Source organism: Mustela nigripes, chromosome 4 (assembly GCF_022355385.1).
Source record: "Mustela nigripes isolate SB6536 chromosome 4, MUSNIG.SB6536, whole genome shotgun sequence".
NCBI lineage: Eukaryota > Metazoa > Chordata > Mammalia > Carnivora > Mustelidae > Mustela > Mustela nigripes.
In genome coordinates, this window is record NC_081560.1 from 5,715,149 (window position 1) to 5,733,132 (window position 17,984).

The 17,984-nt window shown below is 59.1% G+C and overlaps 1 protein-coding gene across 2 annotated transcripts; it reads right to left on the reverse strand.

The window, feature by feature from the left end:
* Positions 1-1,051: 1,051 nt before the first annotated feature.
* ABCB8 (ATP binding cassette subfamily B member 8) lies at positions 1,052-17,167 on the reverse strand. Of its 2 annotated transcripts, XM_059396110.1 has the most exons (16): positions 16,973-17,167; positions 12,628-12,937; positions 12,112-12,267; positions 11,941-12,035; positions 11,718-11,823; positions 10,777-10,938; positions 10,587-10,672; positions 10,374-10,471; positions 9,906-10,011; positions 6,949-6,982; positions 6,617-6,753; positions 6,388-6,482; positions 6,104-6,237; positions 5,235-5,382; positions 3,653-3,903; positions 1,052-2,993 (listed from the first exon to the last, which is right to left on the reverse strand). In XM_059396110.1, the coding sequence occupies exons 1-16, from the start codon at positions 17,065-17,067 to the stop codon at positions 2,868-2,870; spliced, it is 2,139 nt and encodes a 712-aa protein (XP_059252093.1). In that variant the 5' UTR covers positions 17,068-17,167; the 3' UTR covers positions 1,052-2,867. The 2 variants fall into 2 exon arrangements, with proteins under 2 accessions (XP_059252093.1, XP_059252094.1); XM_059396111.1 differs by lacking the exon at positions 12,628-12,937 and having other exon boundaries at positions 16,973-17,131.
* Positions 17,168-17,984: the final 817 nt, after the last annotated feature.

A 17,984-nucleotide genomic window follows, 5' to 3' on the forward strand; every position in this document is an offset into this window, starting at 1 on the left:
TTCCAGTCTTCCATTGCAAACAACGGTGCTCTCAATACCATTGCACAGATGTAAATTCCCAGAAATAGAACCACTGGGTCAAGAGGCAGCGATATGGGTAGTTTGGTAGATACCACAAGGTTCCCCACTGCGGGAGTTTCGCACTCCCGTCAGAAACAGGGCAGGCAGTGTTTTGCAGAGGGGTGCTATTTCTTTTCCTCCCCCCCCCCCCCGAAGAAGGCTCCATGCCCAGTGTGGGACTTGAACTCACAACCCTGCGATCAAGAGTTACACATCTATCCGCTGAGCCAGTGAATTGCCCTTGCCGGGCTTGGTTGGGGGGGAGCTTTCCTAGAGGAAGAGATACCGTGTCCCTGATTCAGCCGGGGTGCCTTGGGACTAGATGACCTGGTAATGCTGGCCTCAAGAGAGCGGAGTGCGGCATCTGACTGAAGACGCTGCAGATGGTCTGGGTGGGGTGATGGGCTGGGTGAGGGTTGGACTCCCAGCAGCCGGAGCAGATGCCTCCAGAAAAGTAGAGCGGCCACCTGCAAGGTTAAGACCAACTGGCCTGCAGCAGGGGGCTGAGGGCCACAGGGGTCAGCCCAGACGCCCCCCATAGAGCACAGCTGGGGCTGGTCATCGTCAGTGTCTGGCCTTGCATTTGGTTAAACGCTCACCTGCCGCCACGTATCTGGGAGCGGGGAGATGCTGCATTGTTGGCCTGAGAGAACAGGGGCTTAGCTCCGATAATTTATTTACTGAAGCTTATTTCTATTCCATCTTGTGGCACAAAACGTGTGAGGTTGCCAGGTTCACACTGGCGGGCTCCTGGCCGGGAGGGGACGATAAACAGTTTGCCAGCTGACCACGACCACACCGTGCTGCCGTCACCTGTCCTCCCGACAAGACCGCAGCTCCGCGGGGGCAGGGCCGTCCTCCGTCGCAGGCCAGCACATGCCGTAGATGCTTCATGAGCGCGTGATCTTGGAAGGAGGAAGTAGCTAAGTTTACTGTACAGACGTGACCACCTTCTGAGGCCGTAGCATTGGGAGTCTGAAGAATTTTACCACAGATTATCCTGTTTATTATCTTTTAAAGGATTTATTTGAGAGAGAGGTCATGCACACACGCACGCATGAGTGGGGGGGCAGAGGCAGAGGAAGAATCTCAAGCAGACACTGCCTGCGCTGACCGTGGAGCCCAACGTGGGGCTCGATCCCAGGACCCTGAGATACGACTTGAGCCGAAGCCAAGAATCAGACACGCAATCAAATGCGCCACCCAGGCGTCTCGCATATGACCCCATTTAGACTCTTAAACTCTCAGGATGAAGTACAGCAGGCATGTGACCCACGGGGGACAGTGGCAGGAGGCGAGGGCGAGGCTGAGGCCTCCCACAGATCGCACTATTTCCTTAGCTGGGCGGGGGTGGGGGAGGGTGCGGGCTTTGGACAGGCCTTCTGAAGAGGTCAGAAGAGACCTGGAATTTTCTCCGGCGGCGGAGGCTGGAGCTGGTGGAGCAGGAGGAGCTCGCCTCTGCTGCCTCTCCCTCGAGGAGGGGTGAGGCAGGCCCGTACAGGCTTGGCTACAGGGGCTGAGGCTGGCTCTGGGCTGCACTTACTAGGGAGGTGTTTGGTGGCAAAGCCACGCAGAGCCCACGCTCCGCTGCCTGGGCTGGGGCCACCCTGGCATGCGACCTCTCATCGTCAGGAAGCAGGGCAGCACACCAGGGTTTAGCTGAAATGTTCAGGTGCTTTGTCCCCAGAGTAGCATCTGGTCCCAAACCACACCCGGAAGAGGCTGCAGGGACTGTCGGCCCCAGCTCTGCACACCTGAGCCACCAATATTCTCCCCTGATGGCCTCTAGTCGTGACGGACTCTGCTTGTCCTGCATATCGAGGCCGCCACGGAAACATGGCGTTGTCCTTGGATAGAGCCACAGGATAAATCCACCCGATTTTGTGTTTCATCGGCCTGGGGGCTAAGCTTTAACTTGTCCCTCGCAGTTTGACCTAGCACTGTATGATCCGTGTGGCTGGAGTTGGGGGTACATGTCGGCTCTTGTGTTGTTCAGAGCAGGGTGTCCTCACGAAGAGGGGCTTCCGCAATCTCATGGGCGAAGAGTCAGGTGCACGGAGCCGGGGCCATGGGAAGACAGCCTGTAAACTTCCAGCTCCTTGTGGAACAGACCATGCCATGCCCTGCCCTCCTACCCCTTTCCCAAGGGCCAGGGGCCAGTGTCCCAACCCACCTGTTCTGTTGGATGGGGGTGTGGGGGGTGGGGGTGAAATCTAGGAAAAGGACCGTCTTAATGGAGTCGGAAGGAAGGGAAGTTGTTCTCAGAACGGGGACTGTGGTTTGAGGGGCTGGTCCAAGGGGCGGGCTCCTTCTCCCACGGCTGAGAGGCAGTGGGGACAGAGGAGAGTCGGGAGTCAGGGTCCAGGAAGGTGAGGTCCTGGCATGGGTGTGGGCCACCCTAGTGTGAATTCCCATTCCCACTCCCTGAGCCTGATTTAGAAAGATTCCCCGCAGCTGGGCCTGGACACCTTTAGGCTATCGGGTAGAGGGGAGACTTGGCAGGTTTTCTGAGAGGGGACGAGAGGGTCTGGGCAGAAGGAGGGAACAGACCGGGGGCCTGGGGACTCTGCCTCCTCCTCTGTGACCTATGGCTCCCGCAAGAGGGAGGCAGCCTGGCAGCAGGAGCGGGGAGTGGATGGAAGCAGTCCCTACCTCCCCCACTTCAACGCTAAGCCCAGGTCTCATCGTGTGCAGGGGAGAGCAGCCGCCTGGACCCCGGCACACTGGCCGTCCTGGGTGCTTGGTCCCTGGCAGCTCCTGGAGTTAAGCCTTGGCCCTGGGCACCAATGCTCGGCAGTGACCAGACCTCAGGACTTGGGGTTGCATTGCCTGGGGCCTCCGGGCACGTCAGGAGCTGGGGCATCCAGGGCCTGTCTCCGGATGAGCTCGGCATACAGCCCGCCTTTTGTCAGGAGCTCTTCATGGGTCCCCACCTGGAGAGAGGAAGGGGAGGGGGAGGTGATCACCCCAGCCCAGTTCAGAGCCCTAGGCGGGTTGGCTTCTTATCGGCCATTGGGCTCACTGTCTCCTAAGCCAGTGTCCCTTCTGGGGACACTATGAACCCAAAGCACAGTTGGTTACAGATAGCCACTGGCAATTCTGTATTTGTTGGAGCCTCCTCTCTATTTAGCCGGATTTTGGAAGGGCATCTGAATCCTTCTATCTCTCTAACAGACACTCCAGCTTGAACTTAAACCAGCAGCTGGGTGCTAGGGGCCAGGCCCCATGTAGCCTCCCGGCCTCGCAGCAGAGCCAGGCTCTGGAGAGCTGCTCCTGGCCGGCCCCTGCTCACGGTCCCTGGTGCTGCCTCTTCTGACCTCAGCCCCTAGGCCCTTCTATACTTCTCTGAGTCCTTTCCCTTTGGTCCTGGGAGCCAGGTCGTAGCTCGACTATTCCCATGGGACAGAGGAAGAGCAACCTGAGAGACCAGGGCAGGGACTCCCGAATCCACACACGGTACTGCTTCCAGAATACGGCCCCAGGCCCCTGGGCCAGGCCACCCGCTCCCACGGCTCTGCTGAACTCGTGTTCTACTCTGTCCACGGCGGAAGCTGCCCCAGCCCGCGGCGCCACTGCCTGGCCCCCCACTGACCTCGCAGACCCGGCCGTGGGCCATGACGACGATGTGGTGGGCCCCGCGCACGGTGCTGAGCCGGTGGGCGATGACGAGCACCGTGCGGCCCGCGCTGGCGCGGTCCAGGGCCTCCTGCACCACCCGCTCGGACTCCGAGTCCAGCGCGCTGGTTGCCTCATCCAGGATCAGCACTGCGGGCTGCTTGATGAGGGCACGGGCGATGGCCAGGCGCTGCTTCTGGCCGCCAGACAGGGTTGCGCCCCGCTCACCTGGGTGGACGGGGACAGGCGGGGGCCTGAAGCGATCTTCACAAAGGGGCACTGGGGCCACCTGGAATGTCCCTTCTGCCCCCCACCAACACCAACCCTCTCCCTGGCACTACGCACACTCATCCCGCCTCTGACGCTGCAGCATCCTGACCCCAGAACCCTGTGCCAGTGGACGAGCGCACGCACACCAGAGAGCAGGAGCCGCGCACGCGTGGGACTCAGTGCACCCCAGAGTCACCGCATGCCCCTCCCACACCAGCGCAGGGTCTCTGAGCTGGGCCGGGCCTGCCCTATTCTGGCCTGCTGGGTCTCCGCCGCTGGGGGACATCCAGGACCTGGATGTGGGCCCTGGAGTGGGCTGACGGCCTGCCAAGGGGCATTCTGGGAAGACCACCCTTGGGGTCTACCATGTCCACAGGAAACAGCAGAGGTGACTGCCCGGAGCTAGAGAAAGCGCCACGGTGACCACGGTCAGAGAGCAGGGAGGCGGACCGGAGTTGCAGATGGGCCTGGGAGTGTGCTGGGGTCGGAGGTACATGGAAGGAGCCGCTCCAGACAGGTGTGGGGACAGCTAGCTCCCCCGGGGTGGTGTGGGATCTGAGCAGTGGGATCTGAAACGGCTGAATCAGCCACTGCCCATGGATGACGGCTAAAGACAGGGCACGAAGGGGGTGCCACTTCGCAGGTATGACGCTCAGCTAGACTGAGCCCTCGGCTCCAAGAAAAGCTGAAAACCCCAGCTGTGCCACACCCTGACGTGTGCTGGAACATTCTGCAACAGGGCCAAGACTCCAGATGAAACACCTGGCCCCAAAGGTTGCAAAAAGACCCTCTGAGATGAACGCACAAAGCTCCGAGCCACATGGAGAATGTTCTAGTGTGAGGCTGTGATATTTCAATGTTCCAGGACCATCTACACCCTTTTCTAGGTTAAGTCAGAAGGGAGACCTGTTCAGCCCCATCAATCCCTGTGGGTAACTAGACAAAAACATTTTCAAATTAAGGAATAAAGGAACAGGAATGACACGGGAGCCAGAAGCGTAAGAACTTTGAGGCGGTTAATACCACAGTGTTTCTGGTCAGGTCTTAGGACGTGGGGCCCCTGGGAAGCTCTGAAGGGTCCCAACGCCACGGGTCCCTTGTGTCCCTGGTGGGTCCCATCCCTGCACTCCCTGTGGCGTCCCCGTCTATGCAGCCTGTGTGTGGTTGAACCACGGAACCATGGCCGCCTGCACAGGTCTCGTCTTCCCTGATGCCAGGCCTCTCCTGGCCCCTGGATTCTCACACCGTGGGCCCCGCAGACCCGAGGAGGAAACCGCCCTGGGACTCACCCACGACGGTGTTGTAACCCTCCGGGAAGCTGGTGATGAACTCGTGGGCGTTGGCCTCCTGGGCAGCCGCATACACCTCTTTGTCCGTGGCTCCCGGCTTCCCAAAGCGGATGTTTTCCATGATGGTCGTTCCAAACAGGACTGGCTCCTGCAGGTGGGGGATCCACACGGGACATTCTGACTTTGCCCTGAACCTCAGAGGGGTGCATCAGGAAGGGCGATTTTGGCTACACCGGAACTGCCCTCTTGGAGGGCGAGTAGAGCAAGTTCAAAGTTACAAGTCAAATAAGAAAATCTATGAGTGTGGGAAGAGGCTGAGCTCCCCGCAGGGCACAGGGTCCCTGAGGAGTGGGATGGAAGGTGGCTGGCAAAGCCCCTCCTCTCGGGAGAGATGGGGTGGGGGTCTGCATTCTGGCTTTCTTCTGCAGGGGAAGGAGGTAAGGGTGCCTTCTGCACCCACTCAGAGGGAGAAGATGGACCCTTGCTGGGCAGCACCACCTCAAACAGAAGGAAAGGAGTAGGGCTGAGGGCTTCAGGTGGGGCCATGGGACCTTGCCTTTTGGGGGTGTGGGGGTCTCTCGACCTCTGGACACCACAGGTTTATCAGAGAACCCAGCAATCCTCAAACAGCTTCCCACCCCACCTGCTTGGATGGGTTTCGTTGAGAAGTGGAGTTCCTGCCCTGGGGACGAGGGCAGGGCTGCGGGGGGCTGGCCCGGGGAAGCCTGAGATCCCCTGACCGCTGGGGGACCAGTGAAGAAGGCCAGAGCCTTCTCCCGCCCCGCCGAAGAGAACAGGGGAGAGGGTCTGAGAGGTTCAAGACACATGTCCTAGGTGAGCCCGTGCGGAGGAGCCTCTCCTCTCCCCACCTGGCTGATGAAGCCGATGACGTGGCCCCGGAGCCAGGAGGGATCGAGGGTCCGCAGGTCCCGTCCATCCAGCGTCACTACGCCCGCCGTGGGGTCATAGAATCGCTCAAGCAGGGAAGCCACGGTGGTCTTTCCTGGGGAATTGGGGTCGGGGAGATGGTGCGGTTACAGAAGCGTCATGGTTCCTGGACATTGTGCCAGGAAAGAGAACCCCTGGGGAGGGTGGAGGGGTCCCTCCTCCCCACTACAGATCATAGTGGGGGATGGTGGTGGGTTCGTCTCACCTCCCCCGGACTGGCCCACAAGCGCCACAATCTTGCCAGGGGGCAGGGTGAGTGTGAAGTCCTGTAGCACCTGGAAGCCGGGGCGGCAGGGGTAGCTGGAGCCGAGAGAGAGCCTCAGTCAGACCGGGTTCCCGGCCCCATACTACCCTGGTCTTCTCTCAAGTCTCACTGGACCTCGAGGGGGGCTCGACCCCGGGGGAACACCACCGCCCCCACCGCCGATGCTGACCTGAAGCAGACGTCATGGAATGCGATGGCCCCGCACAGGTGCTCTTGGGGGACGCGGCAGCCCCCAGACAGCGGGATGCATGGCCTCAGAGTCATGTACTCGAAGACTCGGGCCCCCGCGCTGAGTCCCCGCACCACCTGGGGAGGGTACAATCTGCGGTGAGGGAAGGGCCGGCAGCACTGCACCATCTCCCCGACTCCCGCACGCAGCCTGGGTAGGGGCTTGGGGTGGCCCTTCCGCCTGACACCGCCTTCTGCAACACACGGGGGACATTGCTGCCGTGACTCCAGCCCAGGTCTGATGTCCACACCTGTCCCCCGACTGCCACTCACCTGGCCAAACAGGACGGAGAGGTTGGCCATGGACCTGTGAGGAAGAGAGGAAGGCTGACGAAAGGGGACAGAAGCCCGAGAGACGAGCAGCGCCCGAGGGGAGGTGTGGGTCTCGGCTGCACTTGGCGGGGAGGCGGGAACAGGCAGCCTGAAGGCGAACCCCGAGAACGCTCCTGCAATCTGGGGCGGCGGCAGCCCTGGGACCCGGCACCACTAGACAACTTGCCAGCAAGTCGCTTCTCCTAGGAGCCACACTCTCGCCTTGTTCCCTCCTCGGCCAGATGAGGCTGGCGGCTGTCACGGGCCTCAGGACTGGGGCTCGGAGGGCAGGCCGCCCGCAGCCTGAGGGTCGGCCCCGGAACACGAGGGATGGTGCCTTCGCCGCGGGGCAGGGGTGGATCTAGCGCCATAGGACTCCCAGGGGAGCAAGGGCTAATTACGGCGGCAAACCAGACAGGAATCCTTTCCCAGAAAGAAAACCAAAGCTACTGGACCACGGGTGGGGTGCGGGGGAACTCTGGGGAGACCCCAAGACAAAATTCCAGAGACTCCTTAGTGGGGGCTTGCCCGGTGTGGGGCCCGGGGCGAGCGTGTCTGTGTAGACAGATGTCGCCTCCTCTGGCCTGCGGGGCCGGCGGCCGCTGGAAGGTGACTCATGCTTCTCGGTCAGCAGCCCCTGACTGGTCGGCCAGCCCACGACAGTGCGCGCGCCTGTGAGTTTGCACGCAGGTCCTTCTCCAAGAGGAAAGACCAACTCTTGTGAAGAGGAAAGTCACTTCTTCCAGCTCCGGGGTGAGGAGGGGGAGGAGCCCGCAAGGCAGCGGTTCCGGCAGGCCCGCAGGGCTAGCCGCATTCGCCAACGTGAGCCCAGAGGCATCAGGCAGGGAAGAGCCAGGACAGTGAGCTGTCCGCAGATGAGAAGGGAAAACAAACTGCATGAGAGATCTGGAAGCCATTAGGGCCTGGCAGCGGTGCCCGGCAGCAACCAGAAACCAGATGCCCACGGCTCAGTGTGTGATGGCCTTGCTCTCCGAGAAGGCCTGGCTCTCCCAAGAGGCCTGGCGGGTGGGCAGCCCGTTTGTAGCAGGGTCCAGGCCTGGATGCAGACCAGGCAGCCTGACCCTGACTGGGGTCCGTCTGGATGCCCCCCATTTCCTCCAGAGACCCAGTGCCACAAAAAGAACACCTAGAATGGGCTCTCCTGGTTGAGGCTGCCTCTCTCCCCTCCCTGCCCCTGCTGGACCCCAGGAGGAAATACACCAGCCTCCTTAATAACAATAGACCTAATTCCTCTAAAGTGGAAGCTGAAGAGTGTCCCTGTGGTGACAGGCCCCCAGAAGGACGGGCCTAAGGCCTGTGGCTGTGGGAGCAGCTCCCTCTAGCAGCCCGAGAGAGGGAGTGCGGACAGACCCCCAGGCTTTCCTGTTGGTGATGAAGCCCTGCTAACAGGCGAGGCGGCACAGTGCGGAGGGAAGGAAAAGGTCTGAACTCAGGCCACGGGGGGGACACGGGGGCCCAGGGGAAGGCGGGTCTGGAGGAGGAGGGCCAGGCTTGGGAAAGGGAGGCTCCCCACCCCCACGCCCGTGGAGGGCCATGTGGTGACGGTATGAATAGAACCAGTGGGGCTCATCGGGGTCCTTGGGACCCGGGCAAGAGGCCAGGGCTCAGCCTGGGGTCAGGGCCATGTCCCATCTCTACAACAGTCAGGAGCCTCTTAGTGCCCAGGCTGGAAGAGGGATGAGGCCGCTTGGGATCTGAACTTCAGAGAAAGTCTGAACGGGGCCCCGTTAGGGAGCACCGGACGTAAGTGAGGCCGAGGGTGGGGCTCCTGGGACGGGCTCCCCCTACCTGGGACGGTGCAGAGGCTGACGGTGAGGGATGCTGGAGGCAGCGGGCGATGAGACATGACGCACAGCCCGGCCACGCGTGCCATGAGCGTCACGTGCCACAGGGGCAGGCACAGAGGGCTGTTGGGACGACACTGTATTTCCCTGCCGTGGCTGACGGTAATGCCGGTCTCTACCCTCTCTACCCTTTGGTGATTTATTACAGCATATTCACTCTTCAATTATTTATCGTAACGTCTAGTTGTGCTTCCCGTACTTTTATATATACACAGCGTGGGGGGAGACGAAGGGATGAGAAACGGCAGCAGGAACCGCTCGTGTTTAGCTCAGAAGAGAAAGGGAAGGGGAGACCTTGGGGTTCTTGCGCGAAGGGAGCCGAGAGCTCGGGGCAGGCAGACCTCAGAGCCATGAACACACCGAGCTCCAGGATGGGCGGGGCGGGAGAGGGGGTGAGCGACCCGTCCCTGAGAAGGTCAGGTGGAGGACCGCAGGCGAGCCCTTAAAGAGCGAGGCGAAGACAGTCTATCCACACATGGGATCCTACTCAGCCTTGAGGACGAAGGAAATCCTGCCCTGGGCTGGGCCATGGACACACCTGGGAGACGCTATGCTGAGTGAAACAGGCCCGTCACAGGACAACCACTGTGCCACTGCACTTGTGGGAGGTGCTCAAAGTGGAAGTGGGCAGAGCACAGAGCTAGAGGCTGCCGGGGGGCCTAGTGGTTAACGGGCCCAGCCCTTCAGGTCTGCAGGACGAAGGAGGGCTGGTGGCTGACGGCGTGACGTCAGCGTAGTAGGAGCCCAGGACACTACCTACGTCTACGCTAAAGATGGGTCGAGAGGGTACATTTTACATTATGTGCATTTTGCCACAATTCCTCATTTTAAAAAAGCTATCACGAGCACTCCTGAGCTGTTTAGGTGGCCGAAAAGGACAGCCGCATTCCCGGACATCTGGTTGGTGCAAGACGCTGTGGGCAGGGGCTCTCAGCTCGTTCCCCTGAGGAAACTGGGCAGCCAGGGGCCGGGCAGCAGTCCCCAGAGCAGGCTGCCACCCCCTGTCCCGTGACCCAGCAGGCTCCTTCAGGAGGGGAACAGCCTCACACTCACCTCTGGACCGTCTGGGAGGCCACCAGGAAGGACATGAGGTCTCCCCCTGTCAGCTGCTGCCCAGCCACAAGGGAGCCCCCGATAAACAGGGTCCCCAGGACCATGCCTGCACGGGGAGAGGGCCAGGTGGTTAGCACGGAAGTGACGAGGAGCCCAGGACAGAGCCCAGCCTAGGTGTCAAAGCCCAGGTCTAGTCCCTGCTGTGCCTCCGACTGACTGAAATGTCACGGAATCACTTCAATTGCGACTTGCCTTTGTTTCTTCATTTGGAAATGAGTGCATGAGTGGGTGGAGTGGGGGGGCTCGGGCAGCTGGCACTGGACAGACGTCTGAAGGACACCGAGGACATAGAGAGCTGCCCCTTGCCTGCCTTGCTGGGACCGTCCTGTGCTGCTCCATGCTCATCCCCAGCCATGATCCGGTGCTCCCAAACCCTGGGGTCGAGGGCGGGGGGCCTTGCTCACTCACAGTTGAAGGCGATGTTGGAGAGCCCCTGGAACAAAGCAATGCCTTGGCCTAGCTCCTCTGCCTTACAGCGGGACTCCTCCAGCTCCGCGCCATAGCGTCTGGGGACAGAGGCCAAGCAGGGCTGTCAGGAAGCAGCCATGTAGGGGTGCAGGGCTGGTGGGGTGCACTCGGGGAGTCCTCCCTGCTTTAAGACCTTCCCTGTCTGGGACTCACTCCTCCTCCCGGTGCTCCATGGCGAAAGCCCGCACGGTCCGAACATTGCCCAGGGCCTCATCCGCTACGCCTGTTGCCCTGGCAACCTGCAAGGGGTCCAGGAAGTAGACAGCGAGGTAGGAGCCCGGGAGGGAAGGCAGGGCAGAGAGAAATGGGGCAGGTGAGGGGGATGGGCAGGAAATGCCGGTACCTGCTCCTGACACTGGCGAGACAATTTTCGGAGAGCTGAGCCCATCAGGGTGCCCACTCCCATGAGGGTGGGCGTGGCCACCATCAGCAGCAGCGTGAGGCGGGGGGACAGCATGGAGAGGGACACCAGGCAGCCGGCCACCTGAGTGCAGCTTCGCAGCCCCTGGGGAGAGGAGGAAGGCAGGAAGGCCATTTGGCAACAGCACCCCGACGGGGGACTTTACAAGGGTCTGCTGGCTCCGGCGTTACCCTGTCACAAGGCCAAGGCCATAGGTCTGAGCCCTGGGAGGCCAAATGGCAGTGCACCCAGTCACAAAATGGAACTTCTTCCCTACTAGCAGGCATGAAAGGGCGAGGTGAGGATGTCTATGGACCACGCATCCTTCCCCCAGACAAAGCCCAGTTGGCTTTGCTTTTTCGCTCGAGGAACTGAAGGAAAAGTATTGAGTAGGGATGTCATCCGGGACCGCCACGGGCCAGTGTCCGGCGTGACCCAGCAGGCACAGTGACAGTGTGGGTGGACGAGGACAGGACACCAGCGATACGGTAAGAAGCCTTCACTCATTCCCCTTAACACTTGTCAGGATGCCAGGCGCTCTGGGAGTAAGGCGGGCCGGGGTGATTTTGCTCTTGGCAAGCTGATCCAGGAAAGCTCTTGTCTGAGTCCTTGGGAAGGTTTTCCGGGGAGGTAGAATTTCAGAACAGGAGAGAAACAGCCTGTCCTGACCTTGGACGATGCCACGGCACCTCCCTTCTGTGAACTTCCCCATTCCCTCACCCACACCCTCACCAGACAGCGGGCGTCTCACTTGGTCTGAGCCTAGGCTCAGGGCCCAACAGCAAGGCAGGATGGGGCTGGTCTGGTGTGTCAGCCCTAGACAGAGTGCGTGTGTGTGTGTGTGTGCATGCGTGTGTACACACAGGGGGGCCTGGGGGACTGACCTGGGAGATGACGAGTTTGAAAGATGATTTAAACTCCTGCACGTCAGTTGTCAACCGGCTCACCAGCTGCCCAGTCTTTAAAGCATCAAAGAAAGCAATGTCTTGTCTGATGGTAGGTCAAGGGTGCCGGAGGTCAGAAGAAAGAGAGAGACAGAGTTCAGGCTGAGCTGCCCCACCTCCAGGCCTTCAGCCACCCCGACCCACACTCCGTAGGCGGCAGTACTGGAGTAGGTTGCTGAAGAGGGCCCTCCTCATGTCCACGGCCATGCGCTCGCCGATGCGTGACAGCAGCACCAGGTACCCGAAGGTCAACAGCCCCTGGGAGAGAGGCCGGGGCACTCAGGACGCCTGGGTGGCTCCTCTGGGTGCCCCCAGGCCCTCTCCCGCGCTGTACCTGAACGCCATAGAGGATGAGCAGGTGGATGCTGAGATGCCGGGACTCGGTCAGGAAGCTCCCCACGTGGTCCCGCGTGTACTTGGCCACGATCTCCACCAGTTGGCCCAGAAGCAGGGGGATCTGCACATTCACGAGGGCCGCACCCAGTGCCAGCTTGGGGAGTGGGGGAGACTTTAGAAGGGGCCGTCTTCTTCCCCATCCCTGGTCCTGACCTCGGTGCCGCCTCCCCTGCAGCTGCTCATGCTTTGGCTGCTTCCGTGCTTCTCTGAGATGGCTGAGTTAGAGCCCAGGCTGCTGGCCCTGGGGGACCCCGTACCCTGCACACCCAGCTGCTCTGCGGAGGAGCTCCCGGTACCCCCGGCTTCCGGTCCCCAAGGCCAGCCAGCCCTTGCTGCTTCCTGGGGTCTAGTCGGAGACTTGGTGAGGCAGATAAGCTGTGCCCAGACAGCTTGCCAACCCCTGAGTGGCTCCTTCCCCGTCCCAGACGTGGGGGAAAGGACAGGGGCATCTCACCACGATGGCTGCCCCCAGGACCAGCAGGTGGGGGCGCAGAAACTGCCAGAAGAGCTTCCAGTGAAAGCGGGCCTCCCCAGCATAAGGTCTGGAGCGGGTGGGAGGAGCCTCTTCTGCCTCACACAGTGCCACGAGGCCAAGGCGGGGGCACTTACTCAACACCACGGGGCCCAGAAGGACTCCCCCAACCCAGCGCCAGGCACAGGGTCTTCGGCTGGGAGGTGGAGGTGCTCGAGGGAGGTGGGCCCGGAGCCGGGACCTCAGCTGGGCTGCGGCCCTGAGGAGGTAGGAGCTGCGGCCATGAGAGGAACTGCAGGGAGAGAACAGCATGGACAGGTCAAGGCCCCGACTGTCCCTCAGAGAAGCGCATATAGGTCAGGCAGCGGGGGACTGAGACAGTAGCCTGTCATCTCCCCTGACACAGTGGGGCCTGCTCAGCCTCCATGGGCCCCTCTGGTCAGTGACCATCTCCGACCCATGCTTTTTCTGATCACAGGATGTCATGTTGGATGGCAGTTAGTCTACAGGCGCTCCTTTTCCAGATGGGGATGCAGAAGTCCCCGGGGAACCCGGCTTGGAGAGGCAAGACGGGAGTGCGTCTTCCCTGTGCCTGGCGCCGGGCTGGCAGAGCGGTCCCCCTGGCCTGCGTCCACGGCCTGCTGCGTTTAATCCTCCATTCCTGGGAGGGAGCTGCCTTTCCCCTCACTTGATAAAAGAAAAGGTCACAGGGGCTGAGGGAGCTGGAATACTTTGTCCCCCAGCAGCAGAACAGGGACAAGAGGAGACCCCTGCTGTGCGATTCCAGAATCCAGGCTTGTCCTACTCGGCCACATGTGCAGTGCCCAAGGCCATGTGTGGCAGGGCCTGGGCCTGCCCCATGTTTTCTGCAGGTCCTGGCTCACCGCAGCCCTCACCCTGACTCCTCCCAGGCCTTGAGGGCTTATGGGACAACGCATGGGGGGAAATGGCGACACATTCCCTATCAGCTGAAGGAGAAAAAATGAAATAATCCAAATGACAGATCTTGTCACCTCGGGCCAAAATCACCTTCTCTGTCCCATGGTTTCCATATGAATCCATGGCCATGTGGGCTCAGCGCCTACTGCATGCCAGCGCTCTGCTGCGAGGCACTGGGAACAGGGATAAATGGGACAGACCCCGTGATCACCCTCACGCAGGTTACGTTTTAGTGGGGAGGACAAGCAGCTAGTGAGTGTGGAGGACAAGCTTGCTGAGTGTGGGAAGGGGCGCGACAGGGCCCTCAGGGAGCAGAGAGCATGCCCTTCTGTCTGAGGGAGTCAGGAAGGCCCTCCTACGGAGGCTCAGGGTGAGTGGGAAGGAACTGGCCAAGTGAAGGCAGTGCAGCTGTGTGTGTGTGTGTGTGTGTGTGCGTGTGTGTGTAGAGAGTAGGGGAGAGCTCTAGGCAGCAGGAAGCGGGTTTGGAACAGATGCAGGTAGGGAAGATGGAAAATGACAGGAACAGAGAAGCTGAAGCCTGAGGTACAAGGGAGAAGAGGCGGGGCGTGGCGGGGCGTGGGCGGGGCGCAGGCCTCCCAGTCCGTTGAGAACACCTGGACTTTAGAGGACAATGGGGACCATGGTGGGGTTGGGGGCGTTTAGGCTGAGGTATAACATAACCCAACTTACATCGTAAAGATCATAGCAGAGAGGAGAAAGCTGGAGAGGGACAGGATCTTCTAACAAGAAGCAGAAGTTACCTGGCCCGGGGTATATGGTGGGACGCTCAAAGATTCAGATAAGGCTGGGGCGCCTGCGTGGCACAGTCCGTTAAGCGGCTCACTCTTGGTTTCGGCTCAGCTTATGATCTCAAGGTCCTGGGACCGAGCCCCATGTGCTGGGCCCCATGCGCTGGGCTCCATGCTTGGTGGGGGTTCTGCTTAAAGATTCTTTCTCCTTCTCCCTCTGGCCCTCCCCCCAATTCGTGCACGCTCTCTCTCTCAAATAAATCTTAAAAAAAAAAATTCCCTTTGGGGGAAAAAAGATTCAAATGACCTTATTGATGGGAGGGGCTTTTAAAAAATGAATAGAGGGGCACCTGGGTGGCTCAGTGGGTTAAGCCTCTGCCTTTGGCTCAGGTCATGATCACAGGGTCCTGGGGTCGAGCCCAGCCTCAGGCTCTCTGCTCAGTGGGGAGCCTGCTTCACCCCGTACACTCTGCCTGCTTGTGATTGCTGTCAAATAAATAAATAAAATCTTTAAAAATAATAATAAAAAATAAATAGAATGAGGTTTTCCCTTTACTCTGATAGTCTGTCATATTTTCGGGCGCTGCTAACTGCATCTCTCCCTCATCCTTCCCTTGTTCCAGGGAGGCCCCGGTGGCTTCTTACCGCCGCTTGTTATGCATCCTTCCATCCCATTCCAGCTGCCCAGTTTTTATGTCTTGTTCTCCACTGTGTACTTTAGGTCTATCTTAAATGTTAGGCAGGGAAGCTCACCCTGCTTCCGATTGCCCCTTTAGACTTTACATTCCTTGAGGCAGGAACCTCTCCTCCATTCACGTTGCATTCCCAGCACTTAGCAGAGCTCTTGCACATAACAGATGTCCAGCAAATGCTTCTGTGTGTTGAGTGCATGCCCTCACTGGAAAGGCAGAAGAGAAAAATTTGACCTGACCTGCTACGGTACTGTTTGCAAAGTTTCAGACTTACTGAGGCCAACAATAAGAGATACGTTGTGCATTGCCACCCAGGGCAATAAACATGTCAGACAAAATTGAAATGTTTCACAAAACAATACTTCCCCTAATTTGTTGCGCATGTGTTCTATTATATTCACTTTTTTTTAAAAAAGATTTTATTTATTTATTTGACAGAGAGAGATCACAAGTAGGCAGAGAGGCAGGCAGAGAGAGAGGAGGAAGCAGGCTCCCTGCTGAGCAGAGAACCCAATGCGGGACTCGATCCCAGGACCCCGAGATCATGACCTGAGCCGAAGGCAGAGGCTTAACCCACTGAGCCACACAGGCGCCCCTATTATATTCACTTTTTTAAAAAAGATTTTTGAAGACTTTATTTGCTTGAGAGAGAGACAGTGAGACAGAGAGAGCATGAGAGGGGAGAGGGTCAGAGGAAGAAGCAGACTCCCCGCTGAGCAGGGAACCTGATCCTGGGACTCCGGGATCACGACCTGAGCTGAAGGCAGTCGCTTAACCAACTGAGCCACCCACTTTTTTTTTTTTTAAGGTAGGCTCCACACCTGGCCTAGGGCTTGAACTTACGACCCTGAGATCAAAAGTCACATGCTCTATAGGCGTCTCCTATTACATTCACTTCTAAATGGTCCTGACCTACTAAATTCGTTTTATGATCTCTTGTTGTGACTTGCACGTTTGAAAGGCACTGCACTTGTGAACACACAAATACTTGGATGTTATTTGATGTCTTTCCCTGGGTTTCTCTCTGGTTTAAATGATTTCAACCCCTAACTCTTTTTTCCTAAGGACTGTTTTCAAACTTTTTAATAATTCACCATGGCTACCTTCCAGCTTCTCTCATCTTCTCCAAACTAAGACTCTAAGCAGGGCTTGGTCACTGCCAAGAACTGGCGGATTACTTCCCAGCAACAGTGCTTCTAGCTCCAGCTTGGCCCGGCTCCTGCTCCCTTTCAATCAGATAGGCTTTCCAAATGACCCAAGTTCACATCCACCCACCCCTGCCAGCCGGCTGCCCAGCTGACCTGCAGGTTATTCACTCGAGGATGCGAAAGGAATTAGTCCTTTCTCATAAAGCATTTACACTGGAGCCGTGGTTTCAGGTCCACGTTCGTTTCCTCCCTGCGTGTGTCTCTCTTTGAACCAGCACGTGTAGAGGGAACACACAAGAACACACATGTACGCGTTTCTAGATTGACTTGATCTCTGCAGAACGGATCCAGATTTAGGAACCATTTATGTTCAGCGCATATTGAATCTCGGGAGCAGCACCAATACTCAATGTCTCTGGACACTCATAATTTTTGTCCAAATTGCCAGACGAATTCCAAGAACCAGGACAGGACGGGGGCAGGAACGGCGCGACCCCACGGCTCAACAGGTGCGGCATGGCGCCCTCTGGTGGGAAGGACGGACCTGGCGCGTCACCGACCTAGAGCGTGCCCTCCGTCCAGCCCACACACGGATACAGACGCGCCGAGTGTCCGGCCGGCACCTGGGTCGTCGCTATAAATAATTGAGGCCAAGCCCCGGGGAGTGACATTCCACCCACGGGCCGGCCTACAACTTCCGGCAGGCCTCGCGCGAGTCCGGGACTCCATCTCCCGGCGGGCCCCACGGACGGCCCGCCGGTCAACGGCCCGCGCTCCCAGGAGCTTTGTCACTTTTTACCTGACGGCCGAGAATGTCTGGAAGCAGAGGGGTGGTAGCAGCCTGCCTGGGACAGGGCCACCCCGAATCCCGACCCGAAATAAGTGCACCAACATGATGGGACGAGACTACACGAGCAGCCAGCAACGGCAGCTTCACCCTCATCCCATTGAGGGCTCCATGTTGGCTCCGGCCCCCATCCCGACAACCCCTTCGCGCCTCGGCGACGACTGGCGGAAAGACGCGTCAATCCCTCCGAAGACTGTGATTGGAGGAAGCCTTGTTGGTCCTCCTCCTTCCGGAACTGTGATTGGAGACAGCCTCGCCTGCCCGCCCAGGCTGGGCGGGGCTGATCAGTGGAGGCGTTTCCTCCCGCCCAGTGCCGGGGTCAACTCTGGGGTCACCTTACAAGCGTATGACCGGGGCGTCCCTCCGCGGTGGGGTATCCATAGTAACGCCGCAGCCGCTGACCTCGGGGTGTTCTATGGGTGCTGCCGGCGGACTCCAGATATCCTGGGGTCTCCAAGGAGTGTAGAGTGCCGGTCCTAGGGGAGGAAGGGACAAAACTGGGGAATTTTTTCCAAAAGATCTGCACGCTCCTTGTCACCCGCCCCTTTCTCCCAGGCAGGTCAGAGTTCCCGGGGAGGCAGCCACGTGTATTTGGGAAAAAAACTACCCTGATGATTCTGATACACGTCCCCTAATTATGATTGAGAACCACTAGTGTGGAAGTCCTGTATAGCTTATGGAGGCGCGACCCCAGATCCTTCCCCCCCCCCCCCCCCATAGATGCCTTCCTCACCGCAGTCAAGTGACTTGCCTAAGGCTCCCACCGCACAGTTCTGGATCTCTGTTGAGCATTAACTTATTTCTTGTGTGTGATTTTTTTTGCATAGCTACAGCCCTCATGGACCGTGATTTCTTTCTGGATAGTGGCTCCTCATTTATCCATACCCCCCTTCCCCTCCAAGTGCCTGGCAGAGAAAAGCGCCCCCTCTTTTAAAAAAAGATTTTGTTTATTTATTTGACAGAG